The sequence below is a fragment of the Palaemon carinicauda genome, chromosome 10 (assembly GCF_036898095.1).
Source record: "Palaemon carinicauda isolate YSFRI2023 chromosome 10, ASM3689809v2, whole genome shotgun sequence".
In the NCBI taxonomy this organism is placed as follows: domain Eukaryota; kingdom Metazoa; phylum Arthropoda; class Malacostraca; order Decapoda; family Palaemonidae; genus Palaemon; species Palaemon carinicauda.
In genome coordinates, this window is record NC_090734.1 from 112,566,556 (window position 1) to 112,591,314 (window position 24,759).

Here is a 24,759-nt window from a genome sequence, read left to right on the forward strand (position 1 = left end):
ATAAGCCCGCTTACACCTGCGGGCGGGCTGGGGGACGCGGACGCGGATCCCCGTGGGCTGACCCGACGGAGGGAACCGTTCCTTTTAAGTCCGAGGGCCGAGCCAGCTGTGCTGATTCGGCCAGGCTGCCCGTAAATAAGCCCGCTTACACCTGCGGGCGGGCTGGGGGACGCGGACGCGGATCCTCGTGGGCTGACCCGACGGAGGGAACCGTTCCTTTTAAGTCCGAGGGCCGAACCAGCTGTGCTGATTCGGCCAGGCTGCCCGTAAATAAGCCCGCTTACACCTGCGGGCGGGCTGGGGGACGCGGACGCGGATCCTCGTGGGCTGACCCGACGGAGGGAACCGTTCCTTTTAAGTCCGAGGGCCGAACCAGCTGTGCTGATTCGGCCAGGCTGCCCGTAAAGAAGCTCGGTTACACCCGTTGGCGGGGTGAACCGGAGGCTTCGCGGTCTTACGCCTGCCTGAAGAGGCCTTCTCGCATTTCTCCCTGCGAGGGTTATATCTGCGTCTGGAGGATGGCCTTCGTGGTGAGAAAAAACCCTGGGTTGTCGGTCCGGGGGACGCTGCAAGACAGACCTGGGGGGCTCCTTCTCGGCGAGACCCTCGGCTGCAGAAGAGACTGAAAAATACGCTAAGAGACTGGAGAAGAATTAGAGACATTTTCCCCCACATGGGGTCATCAGAGGAGACGTGGCCTGCTTGCACCAGGACTCCGTCTCCCCACACACTCCCGAAAGTAGTACTTACCTCGAACTACTTCTTAAGAGTTATCTTCTACACAATAAACCAACCTCGTCTCCTACTCTGGGTAGGAGAGGGTGGTAGGGAAGCTCAGCCCGGCGGGACGCCCGGCGCTAGTCTTCTTAGGCGAACCCTTCGTCGCCCACTTCCTCTTGGTGCTATACCGCACCCACTCAAATTCTTGGGGAAGAGCAATGGGCACTTCCCCGCAACTGACTTACCTCGTCCCCTACTCTGGGTAGGGGAAGATGGCTGTATAAGAATCTCTATTCGACGAGGCATCGGGAATTAAGTTGGCGAAGAGAGGCTCGTCTTCCTACGAGCCTCTTGGATGTATTCTTCCTTTTAGTGCCGAAGTGCACTCACTGCACTACGTTCCAGGACCAGTAGTCCTGACACGTGGTTGAAGAGGAACATAAGCTGCCCCTACACGGCAACACCGAGGATAAGGGGAGGAAGAACGATTTCTTGTAAAAAGTTTTCCTTTCAGCTATCAATTCCTTGAAGAAAATCAAGGAATACAGTTCCATAACGCACACAACGCACGACACAAGCACTAAGGAAAAGAATTAAACACCGGGTAAGGACACGGTTGAAAAGTGAACGCACAGGAACACTTGGGAGGTACACTGCGAAAAAACACAAGTCCGTACACTGGGAACACGTGGGATCACAACGCGCCAAAGGATCGAGAGTTTAACCGAGAGAGTGAGATGATTCGCATCTCACGACCAAGGACTTAATGAGATCCTGACCCGGGAAAAGCAGTGACCTGCCCTAATCCGGGCCGCAGGAATTATCCTGGCGGCGGGGGTAGGAACTATCGGGAGCGAGATAGGGGGGGTAGCGCGGGAAATCTTGGTCGAGATTGAGAGAGGTCCAAGGACCCTCCGAAGAGGTAATTCGAGGTAAAGTATTCGTGTCGGAACAAATGTAAAATTTAGAACTGAGAGAGGCAAGAGAGCGTGCTAGAAATAGGAATGAATGGTGAGCGATTGTGACGCAGTTCCGGTAGGCCCTGCTGCTTCCTCCGGTTGCCTTGGATGACCACGGAGGTAGCAGCAGTAGGAGATTCAGCGTTATGAAGCTTCATCTGTGGTGGATAACGGTGGAGGTTGGGCTGTGGCAACCTAGCACTACCAGCTGAACTCGGTTGGGTCCCTTGTCAGGCTGGGAGGAACGTAGAGAGGAGAGGTCCCCTTTTTGGTTTCATTTGTTTGATGTCGGCTATCCCCCCAAAATTGGGTATATGTACAGTATGTGCATGTTAAAATCCCAGCGTTTCATTACATTACGATTAAAATTGTTGCCATATGGTTGATGACCAGAATTTGACCTTTTGCTTGACCTTGACATGTATTAAATGGCATTTATTTTCATACTCAAATATGAACAAAGTTGGAAGTCTCTGTGACAACAATGTCCAAACTTATGGCTGATTATGTGAATTAAGACATTTTGCTTGACCTTAAAGAATCTAATAATTTCCAGCTTCTTACATAACAGTTCATCGCTGCAAGATTCATTACTCTACGATTAAAATTGTGGCCAGGAAAGTTTTTATTAACAAACACACAAACAAGGGGCAAAACATAACCCCCTGCCAACGGGTAAAACTATAATGTAGATTTGTTTTTGCTTTTTCAGGTATCATAAGAGGGAGGGAACTGGAATGTAACACCAGCAATAAATTACAGTAGTCTGAAATCAAACTCTGCTAAAATTATCTTAAATCATGTTCTGTACCAACTTGGTTATTACTTCCAAATCACTACAAAACAGACTGAGCACTCATGCTCAGTTATAATAGCCACATGGATAGGTCCAAAGTTCCCGATAGAAACCTAGAAGATCAGACGATTGTACAAGAGATGAAGCCATTCAGCATCATGGTGCATTGGGCAAAACACACAACAATGTCTCAGTTAAACAAAGTTGGACATCAAGAAGGAAGAAAGTGGCAATGGGTAAAGTTGGAGGCTAAAAAGTGGGTGAAGATAAGAATGGAAGGAATGCTGCAAAGACTTCAGCACTGCAATGCTGACAGCTCTTTTGCCCCTAGAGGACTATGAATTCACATCACCAAATGCAGAACCACCACAAGAGACCAAAGGGTTGGTGAAGTCCACACATCTTGGATATATTTAAATAAAAAAAACCCAAATCAAAATAATGACTTATTTATTTGATTATATACACCAACTTTACAAAACCTTCAATATAATAAAACATACAACTCGTATAGCAATTATTAACAATATAGGCACTTCCTAATCACAGGCACATAACAGAAATAAGTATAACCCAGGTATATCGTCACCCCCAGAGGACACATCTCAGACGTGACAGTCTACCCCATGGAGTTGAGTCTGGGTTACTGTACGTCCATCTTTTTTCATCTTCACATGGAACATAAAAAATAGGGAAAGGTATAATATTCATATCGAGCAATGGAGCATTTATCACCACAAGTCTGCAACTTCTGTGATCATCTTACATTGCTTCATTGTCCTATTAAAAATGAAAGATCATTATAAAATGCATATTAAGGTGCTCCCCTAGTACAATACACAGTGAGGAAACTGCACTTATCACTTACTTTCTAGTAGATAGTATAAACAGTATTGATGCATATAACCTACAATGAAGTTGAGACTGAATATTCTCAAGCCATGCATCGCTCACACCAATTGAATCTGAATGAAGAATAAAAAGAGTGGGTGGCAGTTCAAGATGCTAAATGCAAGATGGAGCACCTGAAAACTTAAGGAGAATGCAAGTATATTCTCTACGTGAAAGAAACATGAAATTCTTATACAATCTTCTCACTAGAAGAAATATGAGTGGTATGACCATATGCTTGATGTAAAAATTATCATACTTCGATAATAAAAAATATATACTGTAATCATAACAATAAGTTACAGAAATAGAATAAAAGTATAAAATGATCACAGTAAAGCACAAATTACAGTACAGTAGGGCCATACTTTAGACAAATAGGACTTTGAATTCATCAATAAAAATAACAAATAGAAAAAGTGCTACAGAGGCAAAGAAGAAATCCAAAGATCATAAAACAGAGATCAGTAAGGCAATTTACTATTATAAACACGATAAAGAAACTTTGACTTGATATATCTATAACTGAATAAATAAATATAAAAAAGATAAAATGTTATGTTGCAAAAAATACTGTATCTCTATATTTCCTTAAGTTAAAAAAAAATTCAATATACACAAATATTTCACAGACATATAAACTTTACTGTACAATCATTACAAAGGAAAAAAAATGTATTTACAAAGGGTATGATGAGGCCATAACACACTAAAGGTGGCCGGTTAACACACACATACCTGCAAAAGCTTTACGTTTAAAGGGATATATTTCTTTTCCCAAAAGATTATCGTTGATTACACTGCCTTTGGACTACATTAAGTAGATTTAGATGGTTAGCTGACTTTATTTTAGATTGGCTTTATGCTAGCACGGGCTCTTGATCATAAAATGATTCTAAATTTGATGTCTTTGATCTCTGAAATTGCAAACCATACAGCTGCCCCAGGCTAGCAAGGCCTAAACCTTGCAGTGAAAACTAAGGTTTTACAGTTAGTTTCACTGTCTTACAATTTGGATGAAGATACTGTCGTATGGGAAGTTGGTACAAATTAAATTCTCCCGACTCAATTGCTCAATGAAATCTTAACCCTTTTACCCCCAGGCTCTTTGGAAATTTCCAACCCTTAACCCCCAAGGGGTTATTTTTTTCCCAGTACATTTTGCAGTATATTTTTTTTAAATTGCTCTAACAGGCTTAATTTTTGTCATAGAGAGGTCAGATTGGTCTCATTCTCTTGGAAAATGCTTGATTTTTTTTCAAAAAATTATCAAAAATATGAAAAAAAAAAATTTTATAGCATTTTTTTGTAAGGACGTACCGGTACGTCCATGGGGGTAAAGGGATGGGTTTTGTGAAACGTACCAGTACGTCCTTTGTGGGTAAAAGGGTTAAGGGCGGACCAGGGTACAGTACACCAACTACAGTACGGGTTAGTCTTAAAAATGCATTTCTGCCCTCAGGAAATTGAAATATTTGGTCTGCCAATACATGTAGCTTAAGGCCTCATCACTTATTTACCACATATTCACTACTCCTAATTTATGAAAATTAAATATTTTTCTTGAGTTCCAATTTCTTTAACATGGAAAAAAAACAATGTATGAATTCAAAATTATGGCTGGGGTTATTTTCTTTGAACTAAAAACTCCTCTATAATAAGTTCCCTAAATTATATACTTACAAGCTGACAGGATTCCTGAAGACCTATATTCAACATTCCTTCATTTCAGACTGCGAAGACTCAAAACAAGATAGAAGATGGAATCATGTGTATGAAACTTTACCATCTAAAGTGATACAGAAGCTTGACCTGTTATCTATGCAATACTTATGCCAATCCAATTTTGAGTAAACACTGACCAGACTTGAATTAGGAAGAAAATGCTCAAGACTTTTAGAAAAATTAAATCAGTCAAACTGGTTGTTTCTAAATAGATGACAGAGGCCATAAAAATAATTAATGTCAATAACCCACTGATTACTAACAGAGACATGGACAAAAAATAGCAAGGCCCAACATCACTAGCCATTTCTACTTCCAAGATCTACTGCAAATCGACGTGGATGGCAAACAAACAGAAACATGATAGTAGCCAAAAGTAGGAAATAAAGTAGTCATGGATCATATGCAAAACCAAATGTCTACTAAAAAAGGATTCACTGGAAAGGGGATCCTAAATCAAACAGAAAAATCACATAAAAATCAATGTAAGGATATCAAAACATGGTTGCATCTAAAATGGAATGAACAGCTTTCATGATATGAATCACGTGCAGAAAACTATCAATAGACTAGGGCATTTTTTAATAAACTCTGTATGCATACCTGTACTTTTAAATGAAAGAAATATTCTAAAAATAAAACACGTGTCAACTGTCCTACCAAAATGAAGGGAAATAAAAGCTTTGCAGATTTGCCTCAAAAAATTTCATTTCACTATGCTAGCACACTGCAGATGCTACTAAAGGATCTTTGCAGAGCACTTTTGACCATAGCTGCAATACTTTTTGTCATTTACTTTCCTTTTGTTCTCCTCAGTATCTTACTATTTCAAGCTCGAACTTTCATTTTGGAGCAAATTTTTTTTACCTCCGGCCTCAATCTCTATAAAAGTCCAGAAATGTTAGCCCCCGTTGAGACACTACAGCTGGAGTTATGGGGTCCTTTGACTGGCCAGATAGAACTACATTAGATCTTTCTCTCAGGTTACGGTTCTATCCCTTTGCCTATACACAGCAATTAGTTTGGCCTATTCTTTGCAGATTCTTCTCTGTCCTCCTACACCTGACAACACTGAGGTTACCAAACAATTCTTCTTCACCCAGGGGGTTAACTACTGCACTATAATTGTTCAGTGGTTACTTTCCTCTTAAGGGTAGAAGAGATTCTTTAGCTATGGTAAGCAGCTCTTCTAGAAGGATACTCCTAAATCAAACCATTGTTTTCTAGTCTTGGGTAGTGCCATAACTTCCAGTCTTGAGTTAGAGTTCTCTTGCTTGAGGGTACACTCGGGCACACTATTTCTATCTAATTTCTCTTCCTCTTGTTTTGTTAAAGTTTTTATATTTTATATAAGAAATATTAATTTCAGTGTTGTTACTGTTCTTAAAATATTTCATTTTTCTTTGTTTCCTTCCCTCACTGGGCTATTTTCCCTGTTGGGGCCCCTGTGCTTATAGCATTATGCTCTTCCAACTAGGGTTATAGCTTAGCAAGTAGTAGTATTAATAATAATAATAATATACTGGTACGTGTCCCAAACTTAATTTTCTCAATGGGTAAAAAATCCTCCCGAATATAAATACTTTTGTGACTTACCACAACATTTGCCACTCACAGTAAGTGGCATTAAAAGTTTGCTCCATCTTTTTAAACAGCTAAATAGCTTTAATGGATCTAACCATCCTGACTGATGACCTTTACTTTATGAGTTGCAACAGAACCGCCACTAGATTATACTATATATTAACACTTAAATACTAGATTATGCTACATATTTCAATCTTTGATTCACTTAACGGAAAATATTTCAGTTTTGTAGCAAAATCTCCCGTAAAAGCCTCAGCCTAAATAGTCTGAACTGCCAATATAATTTTTCACTTTTTACCAACCACAACATGAAACCATGTTCTGAGGTCTAGTTTAACTACATTATTAAAATTCAGCAGGTAGTAGTTTAATCAGACATCGGGGTCAGATCAATAGTTAAGGCATTAATAATAAACTATTACTACTAATACTTCTTTACTACTCGCTTAGCAAAAACTTGGACAGCGACATAAAAAATGGAAGATACTTCGGTAAATTGTGCCCTTTGAATGTTAAGATTCATGGCTAAAATACAGTGATAAGATCACATTACGAATGAGAAAATAGTGACGATTTTGTCAGAATCTTGTAAAAAAAAAAAAAAAAAAAAAAAAAAAAAAAAAAAAAAAAAAAAAAAAAAAAAAAAAAAAAAGCTGAAAACTCGAGGATTGAGATAGTTTGGTCATGCAATGAGAATGGAAAAGAATAGTAAATATGGAAGTGACAGGATGAAGACATGTACAAAGGTCCATGAAATTGTGAAAAATGCGATCGATAAAGATCTAGCCCTGATGTGAGTTCAGGAAGAGGGAGCACAGGATACTATAATAGAAAATGGAGAGGCTCCATTTCACTCGCAACTTCATAAAAAGAAGAACCGTGAAAGCATTTATGATGTCTTAGTTGGTGAAAACAAAATGCTTGATCACAGAATACCACAAACCATTGTTTTTATCAAATTTCCAAACCTGTCACTTCTTGGGAGTTGAGAAAAGCAACCGAATAAGCAGTGTTTATGGTAGAATAACCTCTACCCAAACGAGTTTTCTGTGCAGAGGTACTTGCAAACATAAAATAAGACAATATTCAGATTATCATCTTGCAGAAACTGATGCCCAGTTGTGCATAGGCGACTGGTTTCAAACACATTAGTCTTAATTAATAACTTCACATACGGAAGCCCACTCAGTTGACCAGCTGTAGAAGGAACTACTGTACTACTATTTTGAATATCATATCAGGGAAAATTTATTTTCTTGAGCATCATCAAGTTTCAACTGTTTCTCAGAAATTTATCATCCATGTGAAACATAGTTTAGGGTAACATCCAACAATGAATAGTCAATTATAAACATACCTTTCTACCTTTCACATCTCCATTACGGTGATATCATTTACCATTTCTGCAAAATATATCCTTAGTTAAGATACAATATCTACAAACATTTTAGCCACTCAACATCTATACAGTACCAAATTAATCTTCAATATGATTCAATGTTAACTAATATTTCCACTCGAGCCCATTCACCAATAAATATTTCTCACATTACACATTAATGTTGTCCTTTTACAATGCAAACAAAAAATACAACTTCCATTGGCAAATAAAATAACTACTTAGAATTTTTATCATTACTAGAAACCTTCAGTGGAATGGTTGTGAATTGTTCAATGTCAAAAAAACATTCAAATAACTTACAATTCCTTGAGACATTTTTACAGTTTCAATACCAACTGCAGTTTACAGTTAAAATATGAATAGAAAGTATATTCGTTTCCTAATGCTTGGAAGATTTGCAATGTATTTAAAACTTCTCTGAAGGGTAAGTAAGTCTTTAAAACAATTTAACATCATTCTGGTTTCGTCTCAACAAGTTGCTCCATTAGGCTAACTGATAAAGAGCTTTATGAGATAAAAACTGAACATTTCCGGATATTACACGACCCAGAAAAGCCAACCTTAATAATTACCAAGTTGTGCAAAGCAATGATGAAAATCACTTTCATATAAAACATGGACATACATAACTGCACCATGAAACAGAAGCAAGCAAAATTTTATTTAATCATTTAAATAATAAATAGGTGACGGGATGTAATATTTTAAAATATCAAAATTTCAACAACAACAAAAATAGCTAACGACTGACGCTTTTCAAGTTACACATTTCAACTAGTGTTTTTCTTGTAGGGTTATTTCCAATGACTGCATCACAGATATTAAAGAACTTAGATTTCTGTTTTAAATTTGATATTCTTCACAGCCTAAAGATCTTATTCCCCTAAAAAACTATATCATTTTAGTACATGACATGGAAAACTGGTAAAGGAGAAAAACTATTATAACCGCCCCCAAAAAAACAAAAAAACATTAGACAAGGATATATACGGCTAAAAATATTTCAACCAGAAACCATGCTATACAATATCATAGATAATAAATTTCATTGCCAAAATAATATTCTTATATGACCCCATAAAAATGTATGGACAAAGGACAGCTTGCAGTACAATAACTAGAGTTCTGAGCTAAAAATTTACAGTATGCAAGTTTTCTTTAGAAAAAACATAATGAGATTGCATAAAAAAATATGCAAAAGCTGACCGGAATGGACTCTTCACATAGGGAAACTAGATGGATAATTCACTGGCCATTTATATTGAGACAGATGGCCTCCTGAGTCTGCTAGAAAAAAATTTCCGCAACATAGTTTTTACCGATATCGAAGACAAATTCATTATTCCTTTTCCTAATACAACAAATAATTTGGATGTTTTCTGAAAAAGAAAGAGTAACTGCTATGTCAGTAGGGAAGCAAAGGACAAATAATAATGCACATCATACGCAAACCTACTTGGGCTATCTTTGGAAATCACCCATCCATTCTCAAAACAAAAATTTCCAAGCATTCCTTCTTCCACATTCATTCTGCAATATAAAAATTGAAAAATCAAATAACTCTATTACAGTATATTCATATGGGGCTGCATTTCATATACAGTATTGCACTGTACCTAACAATTTAACACTAACCTCTTCTACTCAATGTACCTTTGGTCTTTATCAGTAAACATATTACTTAGGTCTTGAATATGCCAGAAAAATCTTTTAATCTATAGTATAAAAAAATTCAATTTTCATCTATTCAGATAAAATGCAGATGATCACATTAACAACTGATATGTGTATCGATTTTCAAGCATTTCCAGCAAATGCAAGCCACTTCTTTGTGAAATTTAATTACTACTATTGAATCTTAATAATAAAACAAATATCAGTGTATTGCACCTTGCTTGAACAAAAATCCCCCAGTATATAAGTGATGTAATCAAGAAGTAACATGGAAACATAGCCTCAAGATAAAATTAAACTTGGGGTCTACAAAATAAGCGCAAAAAAAATTCTTCTAAGTCCTCCCTGTACACATTTTGAGAATATCGACTTGAGGACTCAATCCATCACACTTGCACAATATGCTCATTTTCCCCATCAACCACAGAATGTGGTAATGAAGTGGTAGACGCAAGTCGGGTCGTCCTCGACGTTTGGTCCGAAAAATACTTCGACCTGAATAACAAAGAAAGAAACATGAGCCTTAACATGACAAACATTCATATAATTTACAATTAGACAGGAACCTAAACCGACTGTCATTCAACTGAAGAGAATACAAAAAATCTTTCAAAATATACAAAACATTAAATGAATTTCTTTATCTATAAATAATTTACTATGACAGATGAGACCATATAGTAAGGTCAGGCAAAGGTAAGTTATTTAATTGATAAAAAAATTCTTGAATCAAACTCTCAAACAAGTACCCCTGATACTGTCACAAAAGCATCATAACACACTGCATACAGAATGAGGCGTCCTAGCAAAATACACCGTAATGATTTGTAATTACCAAACAATATAAATCTTAAAAGTTTACTAAATACAAGCAAAGTAAAACCTCTAGTTCACTTTAGCTTTCACAGTTGTCATTACTAGGCTGCAACAGGAGGAGTGAATTGGTTACCAGTGCTAAAGGTGGATTTTGAAGATGGTTAACTTATGACCCCACCGAATACGTGTCTGTGAAACAATGAGCAAGAAGCATCAACAAACGCCACCATCAACTGCTTCAAGAAAATAGATATTCACCTTACAGAGCATATTATAAATTCTTTTGTATATGAAGTAACAACTCTTAACTCACCTCTATATGCCATGAGTTAAGCATAAACAAATTATACAGGTAATAGTTGTTAGTTGTGCACACATGTGCTCTCAGCAATGCACAGGTACAATATCAAGTGGACATCTTTAAGATTTCACAAATATTTCATGCACAAGTACTTAAAAGAATATTTTTCTTACTCAAAACACATCTACTGTACTCACTTCTCAAGTAAATCATTTCTTGACAACTTCTGAGAGCGATGGGAAATCTGCAACTTCATTGTGAATTTCCATGTGTATGCTATAATCTTCCTGGCACAAAACTTGCCTGCATACTGCACAGACGGCAAATAACGTGGTGCATCCTCGTCCACCATCAACTTTTCTATACGCTCCTAGTACTTCCTGAAATATAAACACATTAGTGTAAAGAATAAGAATTACCACAATTTTAATGTCCTCATAAGAATTGACATACCACACCAAAATTGATAGGGCTAATTTTTTCTAGCATTGCTCTTTTAAACCTTAAGAGTCATAGTTAGTCGCATGCTGTTAAATGGCATTGAGGGCATATATAGTAAAGAGGCATGTACAATACTGGACAATTTTTGAGACAAGGACACTCCCAGGTAAGCCCTAATTAACTCAATGCATTACTGATGCAATAGCTAATCAGTTATTAATAACCATCAGATCATTAGCTAAGTAAATTCTACATAGAAAGTGGACCCATAAACCAGCCTTATAAAATCTGTCTAAAAAGAAATAGACCCTGTGGGAAAATACTAAAGCTATCTCGTTCCCTCACAACCCAAACCCTCTATTCCTCATGACATCAAAGGTTCTTTCTAGGGTAAAAAACAGGATATGAAAGACATTACTGTACAAAAATCCATCCTTATAAGAGAAAAGAAGACCATCTGGCAATTAATTTTTATTACATAAAAGTTCTAGTTCAAATTTAAGGAAAACTTTGTGACAATGCTTTACCACTCTTTCCTTCACTACTATTACAAAAAATGTATAAAATTCCAAATTCTATCTATATTTCATACCAGTTTTCACCAGAAACCATTTCACTTTCTAACTTTCTAGAAACAACCCTATCTAAAACGCTTTGCATCAAAATTTCCAAGTGCAAAATATAATATAGATTATGTCCCAGAAGCACATAATAAAAAGGTAATGAGGATCAGGATAACAATATTATTTAGTCATATCATGAAGAATAAGGACTAATGAACTTGAAGGTAAAAAGTCTTTTCAAGTTCTGAATTTACTGTCAATAAGCTCAAGGTTACAGCAAATAAATTTTTAGGAAGGACCATTGAAATAATGAACAGATGCTTATTACTCAACTGCTGCCTCCTTTACTTTCCTTTTCAACTTTATCCAGCTTTAATATTTACAGTTAATCTAAGAACAAATTCTAAGGCAGCCCTACCAAACGCCAATTCGAGAAATCTGACGCATACTATAGTTAAACTACTCGAGTAGTTTCACTACCATACTAAGTTGAATCTTGTAGCTAAAGAAGATAACAGTACTTACTAAAGTTCAGTCTATTCCTTAGCTTAATTCAAATGATTACTTGAACAAATACATTTTGTACTGCAACTTTAAAGTGGGCTACTAAGTATGCATCTAACATATAACACTAAGCCTAATGAATATCAGAAATTTTAATAGTAATTTGTATTTCTCTTAGCTATATAAACCTTAGTCTTTTATGTAGGGAACAGTTTTCAGTATGTGACCTGGGGGGCCATTATAATTGGTGGGAGCAGCGAGCTCCGCCACCTTAACTGTTAAAATCTCTTCACATTTATGATATTTCAGCTCAGGACTGAGAGGGGTGGCTGAGGAAGGAAGTTTAATATAAAGGACTTAGGTTTGTATAGATAGAAAAAATACAAATTACTTTCAAATTTGTGATTTGTTCCCACGCAAATACAAACTATTGTCCTTTACAGGAAGTCAACAAATTATGACAGAGATAAGGACCGAGAGACTAAGTCAATTTCGACGTATGACGAACTAAAAAAGTGAAGTTTCCGTAGATTTATTATGATACATCGGGATTTGGCAAACATCTAAGTCATATTTTATCAATATTTTCTTACTTTATATCATTATTACATTTTCTTGTTTAGTAGGATATCATATGCTCTATTAAAGTATTTTTGTATTCTATTCATCAATTTCGTAAGAATTTTAAACAAAAAATTACTTAATATTTTGTTTACCTTTGGTTATTAGGTAGTTTGCTGGCCAGGGCACTAGCCACCCGTTGAGATACTACCGCTAGAGTTATTGCGTCCTTTGACTGGCCAGACGATAGTAAATTGGATTCTTCTCTCTGGTTACAGATCATTTTCCCTTTGCCTACACATACACCGAATAGTCTGGCCTATTCTTTACATACTCTCCTCTATCCCCATACACCTGACAACAATGAGATTACCAAACAATTCATCTTTGCTCAAGGGATTAAGTGCAGCACTGTAACTGTTCAGTGGATAATCTCCGCTTGATAAGGGAAGAAGACTCTTTAGCTATGGTAAGCAGCTCTTCTAGGACGACAACACTCCAAAATCAAACCATTGTTCTCTTGTTGTGAGTAGTGCCATAGCCTCTGTACCATGGTCTTCCCTGTCTTGAGTTAGAGATCTCTTGCTTGAGGGTACACTTGGGCATACTGTTCTGTATTATTTCTCTTCCCTTTGTTTCGTTTTTTAAGATTTTATAGTTTATATATGAAAGATGAATTCTAATGTTGTTACCATACTTGAAATAGTTAATTTTAATTGTTAACTACTTCTCTTGTAGTTTGTTTATTTGATTATTTCATTTCCTAACTAGGCTATTTTCAATGTTCGAGTCCTTGAGCTTATATCATCTTGCTTTTAACACTAGATTTGTAGCTTAGCAAGTAGTAATAATAATAATAATAATAATTATAATCAGCTGACCTGAAGTTCCCGCTACCATATCGAAAGATTGCGCCTATAGGAGTGGACACACACACACACACACACACACACACACACACACTCTCTCTCAGGCAAAGAAAAAATGAGCCATAACCAGAGACAGGGATCCAATGCATTACTGTCTGGCCAGTCAAAGGATCCAATAACTCCCTAGCGGTAGTATTTCAACAGGTGACTGGGGCCCTGGCCAACAAGTTGGGAATTGCAAACTTTCCTCTTCCAACATGGTTGCTTCATGACTCAGGAGGAAAGCTGTCTCAACACTAGAGTCCTTCCAACGGAAATGTCTTTTTGAATAAGCCTGTTCAGTTTTCCTAATAAATGTGCCGGGACCTGACTCAAGACAAGAATCTTTAACAAGTGCTGACTCAAGGTAGTGTGCACAGTTAACACTATTCTGGTTATTGTGTGTATCGCCTATTGTAGTTGACGTTTCAGGGAAATCACAACGAAAAACTAAAAGGAGTTTTTCGCCATATAGAAGGAGATTCGTCTCTAACTCCCATTGGGAGGAGACGCCGTAAAGTAAATATCTCTAAGTTTCCTGCGATGAGAAAAATATCTCTCCCACTGGGAGGAAATCCACTCCCTACAGTACTTACATGCCGAGTTCCTTGAACATTTCGTCTAGGCAAGAGGCACAAAACAGATATGCGTCTATATCTCCCCGCCTCATAAGGATACCATAATAGTTGTTATCTTGTCCTGGGCGAGAACATAATTACCGAGATTTACAAAACATAAGTACTCACTCGTAACTCACAGATAATGAATAGTAACTCTACTGACCGTGAATGACGAAAAAAAAGACAAGTCTTAAGCACTAAACACTAAAAGGGTGGATCATAGAGAGTACAACTTCTTCACTTCATGACCAACAGTGTTGTGACGAGATGTGAGTAAGTGTTCTCTTGCTCCATGCACTATGGTTGTCAAACAATGAAGCATGGTGCTATCAAACAAAATTTTTCATTGGCTGGTCGTAGAAAATATGATTAGCAGCAACCCTTATAAATGACTCGGAAGTTTGTATCCGTGTAGGAATAAACAAGGCTGCGGTTCCCTACTGAGGGGCACAGGTCCCACCCCTCCTAAGAGAGGTGGTGTTGAAGAAGCCATTCCCTCCAACTATGACTGACAAGCCCTCCTCAACTTCTTCCTATACTCCTTTCTCTTAGAAGTGACAAGTCGAAAGCCAAAGACAATGAGGAAGAGGAGTTGAAGGAGGAACACCCAGGTTTTTTTCTCTTTTCAATCACTGCTAAGGCTCTAAAAGCAGAGAAGTCAAAGTCAAAGACACCAACACTTCCCAAATGGGAAGAACCACAGGGGTTGCTCAAACAGGAACCACAACATGGGGAAAGCTCTGTCACAGGGAAGGAAGTCACACTTACAGGGATCAGAAGCCCAAGACCCCCCTAGCACAAGGGTAGGGAAGAATCACAGGGAAAGGGAGGACAGGAGTGGCCGGTCCGAGAAAAGCAGGTTAACCCTCTCTTGCCAACCGGGAACACACGCTCAGCCTCGGGGCCCACGGGGAGGGGGGGCATCTGTGAATAATGACAATAGGGACACACTGACATGACCTTCACCACTGGCGTACCAAGGAGACACTAGCACTGAGGAGACTACCTGAAAGACTTAAGGAGGCCAAACCACCCTTAGGTACACTTACCATCAACAGTAGCATAAACAGTGAAGAGCCTCCAACCTCCTAAGGGGGGACCGGAAAACACCACACGGCATTAGCAGCTAAAATTCACCAACGTAGGTTTGAGGGCTCTTTGTTCCTGCCACAAACTCCCCGGGAAAGGAGCTAAGGGAGTAAGCAGGGGCAGCAAAAGTAAAACCACCCAATGAGCAGAAGGAAGAAGTGCAGCAAAGCTCTCTTTCTTCCCCTCAAAAGATACATCTGCCACTGCAAGGAGACCATGGCCTTCACTCAGCACACAGGGATGAGTGAGAACAATCATGCCCTTGGCAAGAGCACAGTGTGTGTGAGGATTTACAGCTGGTTTAACCAACAATATTGGATGTAAAGTCAATCCTCCGACAAGTGTCTTGCATTGCACAATCATTAAGTTAACAGCCAGTTTTCCCTTCCTGAAATAGAAATAAAATGAAAAGTTTGCTTAAGCATCAGTAAGTCTTTACCTAATGCAGCCAAAAACTTAAGTGGAGGGATTTTGACAGGTAAGTGGGAGGCTCCTTACCCTTGCCCCACTTGTTGTTAACTACCTTGTTAATAATTTAAAAGGATGTTCAGCTCGCACAGAAAACCGTTCCCTACATAAAGGACAGTGGTTTGTATTTGCGTAGGAACAAAGGAATATTCATTCTATGAACTTTGAACATCTTACCTGTTGCTTTTTAATATCTGGTAAAAGAACTAGTAGTTCAGGAAGAATCTTGTGGAAAGTCCCTTTCCCCATGACAGCTCGACACTGTTCATAGTAAGCCTGTCCAGGCAGTTCACCACTTCTGAGAGCTCCAGCAAGTTGTTTAAAACATTCAAACTTTTCTTCATCACCTCCACATTCATCATGAATAGTCTTTATTAGGGCTTTGTTACGCTGTTCAAAATCTGGTGGTAAATTAAAAGTGTGACTGGTAGGGGGTTGGGCAGCAAAGACAGGCGAAGTAACAGCTGCTTCGGAAGTTGGAGAGATGGCAAATTTTTCTCCAAAACTACTGGTAAATGTCATGTCCGTAGCAGTGAATCCTGGGGGAGCCTTGGGCTTGCTGAAGAATCCTGGAGGGGGAGCTTTCTTAGCAGGAGAGGACCAAGTTGACGTAGTCAGCATAGATGATGCACCCCCGGCCAGAGAAGGAAAAGCTTCTTCACTATCCCATACAGGTGGAGGTTTTTGCAAAGTTCCAATCTTCAACTCTGACTTTTTCCTTTCATTAATAGTATCACTGGTTATCATCTTCATGTTTGAAGAGGCAACAGGAGCCACAGACTCGTAATCACCTAACCTTGTCATGGAAAGGTCAGTTTTGATGCCATTTTCATCATCACTATCATCAAATATGTTCTGGAGCCCTCGTGGCTTTTTCTTAGAAGATGGAGGTTTTGTTGTACCATTTGACATATTTCCATGGCTTACACTACTAGTATTGCTAGTAATAACGTCTGCAGTCTTATTACCTTTTTTCTTCTTTTTACCTTTAGGACCATTAACACTTTCTCCAGGCTCCGATGGTTTGGCAACTTGATCTACAGAGTTTGTCCACGCATTGGTCACTGGAATGGTAACACTAGAACAGCCATGATAATTTCTCATCTGTGTTTGACTTTCAGGATTAGCAGCTAAAGTTGGAAAATCACTGCTAGTGAATTTCTTCCCTGGTTTGGAGGGTGCTGCTACTGTTGGTGCACCCATTGAAGGTCCAAGTGATGGAAAATCACTTTTGGAGGTTTTTAAAGTTTTTGATGGGACAGGTGTTGTTGTCGGCGCTACAGCTGACCCCCACCCAACTGTGCTCATATTATTAGATTTTGATATCGATAAGGCAGGAAAATCTTCTTCTAAACCTTTTGATTTACTTTTGTTATTTGCTTTACTTTGTAACGTTATATTACTGCTGTGGGATATGACCCCAATCTGTGCACCTTTTGATTTACTATTTTCCTTATTATTTGCTTCTGTTACATCAACATTTGATGCAGCCGGTATTGTACGATTATACTGAATGGACACATTACTACTCCTCTGGCCAGTATTTTGGCCATCTTTTACGGCCTTTTTGGTATTAACTTTGAGGTGGACTGAAGTAGTTGGTGAGGCTGGTGAATGAGAAGTTGCCTGCGCAGTGCTAACAGTGACGCTGGTCGATCCTAACGAAGGGAATTCTTCTTCATTCATATTCCTTGCACCCCTGGTCCTAATAGTGAAACGATTTTGCTGAGCCAGATGTGTGGCCATGGATTTATTACCCCCTCCACCCCCTTCCCCTCCAGAGCCTGGGCCAGGTCCATTTAGAGAAGGAAAATCTTGAACACAGTTAATGTCTATCTGCTGTGTTACAGGTGGGGGCCTCTCTTCCAGTTCATCCGGAACCCTGACCTCTTCATAGTCCCGGTCTCTCCTAAGAAAAAAATATTAAGGTTAGGTGCAGCGTTATAGAAAATCAATGCCAGAGATACTTAAGGTCAAATTAACAATTTTAAAAAGCAGTATACATACATATGCAGACAACACTACAAAGATCAAAAATGAAAATCACTATAAGATACATACACTGAAAGGCACTGGTTAATATTTACTATACATCCTACTAACTTCTCAGTGAAAATCCCACTTTAACCTACCTGTTACCTCTCCCTCTTCCTCTTGATCCCCGGCCGCCTCTCATACCCCTTTCATCGCCCCTTTGATTATCTTGCTGTTGCCGATGATTAACAGTAAACTCTATGTCAACAGTACGAGCCTGGCGAGAAGCTTGTCGACTCATGCCCTGAGCATGATTTTGAGTACAATGAGCTGAAACAAATATATCATTGATTGGTTTTGAGTTATAGAGGAGTAATAATACTAACTTACAAGCGAGCCAAAAATGGGGGAAGAGCAAATACTGACAGTCCTCAACCAATGAACACAATTGGCACCAAGAGGCTGTTCGTTGCTTGAATTTTTTTGTAAATCGTTAACGTACAAGTACCGCTAGAGGTGAATTTTGGCCTAGGGTATGAGTAACCTAACTCAAATTCCTACGAATTTTAGAAGTCAACAAATAGTTCCTCTTTCATATAAAATCTATATTAAATTATTACAAATGATGTTTGACTTACTTTACCACTTTATATTCCTGTATATAATACTGTAAAGTATGTTATTATCAATAGAGAAACATAAAAATGGCCGTACATATGAACATAGTTTTGTAAACACCGGTACTACCATGTTTGTTTATATTACGCCTTAAACAAATGTACAAATTATCTTATAGTTTTGTTACTGAATTCAATGTAAGAAACTTTAGTGTATTTATCTATTTCATGAATGCTTGAGTAATGTTAAATAATAATGCAGATTATTATTTTTTTTTGCTGGGTCAAAGGAGGCCGCCTGCCACCATTTTTATTATCTTTTTGTTTTGGCGATCAGCTGTGCTGAAACACACTGTCTGTCTGTCTGTCAGTCTGTCATTCACGGTTTTGAACCATTTTTTTGTGATAACGAAGATATGATGGAGACCATTTAGCCAACACCAGAGATAATTCGCTATCATAGGATAACTCGCTGTCGTCTTATAAATCGTGCCAATTGTTGAACGATTTATTTCATATACAAGTGCAACATTTCCCTTCTCACCGCTATCTGGTTTCTTGATAATGGCTACTTTCATTTTCACTGAAAAGGCTTACTACTGTATTTCTTCACAAAACCAGCAGCTATCGTCACTAATCTTGTGTTTCGTTGCACTACCACCAGCAATCTGCTTATCAGCCATAGGTAACATTATTGTAAGTGACAGCAATTAGGCAAAAATATGGCAGAGGTAATACAAACAAAGAGCTACGATGATCACAATAGCAAACAATAACTTCTGAAAAAAGGAGGTCGGTGCTGCCCACCCTGGGTGGCGACTGGATTGGGACGGGACCTAGTCAAGAGTGGCGCTAATTTCAAAATTTCAACTCTGTAATTTCAAAATTTCAACTCCACCGAGTTGTAACATATTATTTGCTAGCAGTAGTTGCATTTGTAAAGATAACAAAATCGGAGAAAATTTGTAATTTTCCTAATAAAAGAAACCTGTAGCTATTTATTAGGGGGTATTACTTTTGGCAAAGCTGAAAGGACAAGCCATTAAAATTTAGTGAGGGTAAACTTCCAATCCCACTAGTTAGCGGAGGATATTATCATTATTGTTATTACTTGCTAAGCTACAACCTTAGTTGAAAAAGTAGAATGCTATAAGCCCAGAGGCTCCAACAGGGAAAATAGCCCAGTGAGGAAAGGAAAAGAGGAAAATAAAATATTTTAATAGGAGTAACAACATTGAAATAAATCTCTCATATATAAACTATAAAAACTTAAACAAAATAAGAGGAAGAGAAATACGATAGAATAGTGTGCCCGAGTGTACCCCTCAAGCAAAAGAACTCTAACCCTAGACAGTGGAAGACCATGGTACAGAGGCTATGGCCCTACCCAAGAATAGAGAACAATGGTTTGATTTTGGAGTGTCCTTCTCCTAGAAGAGTTGCTTACCATAGCTAGTCTCTTTTCTACTCTTAACAAGAGGAAAGTGGCCAATGAATAATTATAGTGCAGTAGTTAACCCCTTGTGTGAAGAATTGTTTGGTAATTTGTATTGTCAGGTGTATGAGGACAGAGGAGAATAAGAAAAGAATAGGCCAAACTATTCAGTGCATGTGTGTAGGCAAAGGGAAAATGAACTGTAACCAGAGAGAAGGATCCAATGTTGTACTGTCTGGCCAGTCAAAAGACCCCATAATTCTCTGGCGGTAGTATCTCAACGGGTGGCTGGTGCCCTGGCTAACCTACTACCCACTATCTACTACCTACTAGCTTGCTACCCCTCCCACTCCTACACCTGCGATTGAACTCACTTTGCTTGGAGGTAGGACTAAGGGGGGATAGGGCTGACAGGTAAGTTTGAATAAATAGCTAAAGGTTTGTATCGTTAGGAAAAATACAAATTATCTACCAATTTGTCATTAGTTCTGTGACTAGAATACAAACCTACGCTATTTATTAGTGGTGACTCGCCCATTAGGAGGGTGGACATCCCTGCCAATCTGGCTTTTTGGCTTTGCCCAGAGACTCCTTATCTTGATTATGTTGGTACCAAATATAAGGAGACCCTACACCTCGCTAAACCTTGCTATGCAAGGTCAGCGGGCTACGCAAGCTGTGTGTTAAGATAAGCGATGTGACTGTCAAGGTAAAATTTATTCCCAGTCTTTTTAGAAAAAAACTGTTATAACCAAGACTTTCCCAATACCACCTCGCCAGGGTATGGGGACGAAACAGTATTGACACAATACAGGTAGTCGCCGACTTACGACCGAGATAGGGACCGAGAGATGAGTCGTAAGTCGAGTTTGCCGTATGTCGAACTAGAAAAGTGAAGTTTCCGTAGATTTATTTTGATACGTTATGATTCGGCAATCATCTGGATCATATTTTGTCAATATTTTCTTATTATCTATCATTATTCCATTTTCTTGTTTCATAGGATATCATATGCTCTATAAATGCCTTTTTGTATTCTATTTATCAATTTTGGAAGTATTTTACAATCGAGTACTGAAAATTTTGTTTACCTTTGGTTATGATCAGCTGATCTGAAAGTGCCGCTACCTACCATATCAAAATATGGCGTACATACGTATGGCATATTTTTTTATCATTTCTCAACTTATTAGAAATATCTTCATGATGAATATTACATCAACGCCAATATGTTACAGGAAATCAGTTTCCATACTATTCCTCTAATCATTAGGTATAATGCGAAATCGTTGTAGCTCTTTCTGTGTGTGTGTGTGTGTGTGTGTGTGTGTGTGTGTGTGTGTGTGTGTGTGTGTGTGTGTGTATGTGCGCTCGCTCTCGCAATCGCATACGGGTAGTTCATTTTTAAAGCTTCATACAGTATTGTAGTTCAATATTAAGCCTTTATATTTCATTAGACATTACTGTTTTCAATTGTAGTTTATTACAGCACGTTTATATTTTATTTTTCAATTTCTTGAGCATATCAATAATCAACAAATACTTTTGATTTACTTTCAGTTGGCATCAGCTGATCTCAAGGTCAAGCTGCCGTATTACTATTATGAGCACATATATATAGTGCGAATATCACTGATTTATATAATTTTCTTGACATTCGAAATTTCTTCATAATGCATATTACATCAGCGCCAATATGTTATAGGGTATCACATTTTCCATACAGTTCCTTTATAGACCTTATTATTAGTTATAAAAGGAATACTCTCTCTCTCTCTCTCTCTCTCTCTCTCTCTCTCTCTCTCTCTCTCTCTCTCTCTCTCTCTCTCTGTATTTTGTTTTTAATTCAGTTGTACCTTCATATTTCTTTTTTAAATTATTAAAAAATTCTATATATCATTATTCAATGTTTCGATTATGGGAATACATTAGTAACGCATCAGAAGTAAATAACTTTATTTGCCTCTCGCCTTCCGCCAGAAATATGACGTCATCAGACATTTTTACTTAAATTTAGGATAAGTTGTACTAATCTTATAACTAATGATACAGACCACTAAAATACTTGATATTGTTACTGGGTGTTTCGATGATGGGAATGCTGTACAGTAATGAGATTTCTCGGTAACAATGAAAGGAAATCATTCGGTTTGTCAGCGCGCTTCCGCCAGATACATGACGTCACAAGACACGTGACATACAGTAAACTCTACGAAGAATGACTTGCAAAATATGTAAATTAATTTTCTTTGTTTCTCGCAAGAAATGAAAAGAAAATACTAACTTAACAAACAAAAGTATTTTATTTTTATAATGTAAAAGGAAATATATTATTTTCATATTTGCCCTATTAGTATATTTTCTTTAGATAAACATCGATCCATTATCAGAGATTAAAAAAGTAGCGTACTGTACAATCAAATTTACGCTACGTAGTACTCACGGTCTAAACACTGGCACACCCTGGACTACGTCCTGACCAGAGCCAGAGACCGAGGAGACGTCCGCATCACCCGATCCATGCCCGGAGCGGACGACTGCTGGACGGACCACAGACTCCTCATCTCCCGACTCTCCGTGACGACCCTACGACCACCCAGAAGGGCACCTGACAGCGTACCACACCAACGCTTTGATTGTAGTAAGCTCCGCAACCCACAGGTGGCACAGAACTACAAGGAGGCCTGCGAACAATACCTCGCAGACCCTGTGGGTCAGGCCACTGTCGAGCACCACTGGACCACCCTCAGAAACGCCATGGCCCGTGCTGCGGAGGAAACACTAGGCTTCACCACCAAGAAACGGCAGGATTGGTTTGATGAGAATGATGCTACCATCTCTCTTCTCATTGAAACCAAACGACATGCACGCCTGACTTTGGAAAACCAACCAACAGCAGCTAACAAATGTGCTCACAAGGTGGCTGAAGCTGGTTGCCAAAGAGGTATCCATGAAGCCCAGAACACCTGGTGGCAAAGAAAAGCTGCAGAAATACAGAGTTTCGCTGACCAACGTGACCTGCGCAGCTTCTATGCAGCAACAAAAGAAATATTCGGTCCCACACGGTCATCAGTGGGCAGCCTGAAGGACGCGGATGGGGCCACGACCATCACCGACAGCGAGGGCATCCTGGCCAGGTGGAGGTCTCACTTAGTGAACCTCCTCAATGACCAAGCAGACACCCCAGACAATCTCCTGCGAATGACCCCGCAGCATCCCATCCGTCACTGGATGGCACTACCACCCTCCATCCATGACTTCAACAAGGCCCTGCAGCGCATGAAGCCCGGCAAAGCCCCAAGGCCAGACAACATCCCGTTGGAGCTCCTCACTCACGGTGGCCCCGGCTTGAGGAACCGTTTGATGCTCCTTATACTGAAAATATGGGAGACCAAGACCCCCCCCCCAGTGACTTCCGCGATGCAAACATCACTACCATCTTCAAGAAGGGAGACAGGGAGAACTGTAACAACTACCGGGGAATATCACTACTAAGCATCGCGAGTAAGATTTTCGCTCGGATTCTCCTTGACCGCCTCCTTATTCTCGCAGAAGACGTCCTGCCAGAGCCCCAGTGCGGCTTTCGACCTTCCCGCGGGACCATAGACATGATCTTCTGTGCGCGAAAACTACAAGAGAAGAGCCTCGAACAACAACAGCCCATAATGTTCATCTTCTGGGATTTGAAAGGCCTTCGACAAAGTACCTCGACCTGCCATGTGGGCTGTCCTCAAAAGATATGGCTGCCCACCCGATTTTGTCAAGCTGGTGCGTGCCCTCCATGACGGAATGGTTGGGAGAGTCTGCCACCAGAACTCTCTTTCAGACCCATTCCCCATCAACGGCGGCCTGAAACAGGGCTGTGTTCTGGCCCCGACGTGTTTCTCGCTATACACCGCAGCAATGCTCAACGAGATTCCCCCAGACACACCCTCAGTCGACCTACGTTTCCGCATGGATGGAGGCGCTTTCAACCTCGCTAGACTCCGCGCCAGAACCAAGACCACCTTGTGTGCAGTGCGAGAACTGCAGTATGCTGACGACAATGCCACCCCAGGTCAGACGGCAGAGGACCTGCAGTCGTTAGCTGATGCATACAACTCTGCCTACGAACGTTTTGGGATGCAAGTCAACTCAGACAAAACCAAGACCCTCGTCCAACATCCACCAGGACTGATGCTCCCCAACTTCAATACCACAGTGAATGACCAACCGTTAGAACAGGTGGAACAGTTCTCCTACCTAGGGAGCATCCTAACATCAGGTCCCACAAGCAAAAAGGACGTGGAGAACAGGATCAGGGCAGCCCACTCCGCCTTTGGCCGACTCAACCGCCGCATATTTAACAAGCACGCACTGACAATGACCACCAAAATAATGGTGTTCAGGGCAGTAGTCCTCTCCACGCTCCTGTATGCATATGAAACATGGACGCTATATAGTAACGATCTTAAAAACCTAGAACGCTTCCAACAAATGAAACTGAGGCAGATCTTGAAAATCCCCTGGGAGAACCACACCACCAACATTGAAGTCTTAGAACGTACCTCGCTGTCCAGCGTGGAGGCCACCATCATCCACCACCGCCTTCGCTGGATAGGACACGTGCATAGGATGGATCCATCTAGGCTCCCAAAGAAAATATTCTACGGAGAACTGACCCAGGGCACCAGACCACGAGGAGCCCCAAAAATGCGCTATAAAGATC

General features: G+C 39.5%; 1 protein-coding gene across 1 annotated transcript in view; it reads right to left on the bottom strand.

The window, feature by feature from the left end:
• Positions 1 to 2,908: 2,908 nt before the first annotated feature.
• Positions 2,909 to 24,759, bottom strand: part of LOC137648670 (E3 ubiquitin-protein ligase ZNF598) — a 99,566-nt gene continuing 77,715 nt past the window's right edge. The window contains exons 5-8 of the mRNA XM_068381678.1: positions 18,158 to 18,329; positions 16,203 to 17,934; positions 11,069 to 11,251; positions 2,909 to 10,249 (exon numbers count right to left, since the gene is read on the bottom strand). Of these exons, the coding sequence (XP_068237779.1) occupies positions 11,081 to 11,251; positions 16,203 to 17,934; positions 18,158 to 18,329 (2,075 nt within the window). The 3' untranslated portion in view covers positions 2,909 to 10,249; positions 11,069 to 11,080. The remainder of the gene's footprint in view (positions 10,250 to 11,068; positions 11,252 to 16,202; positions 17,935 to 18,157; positions 18,330 to 24,759) is intronic.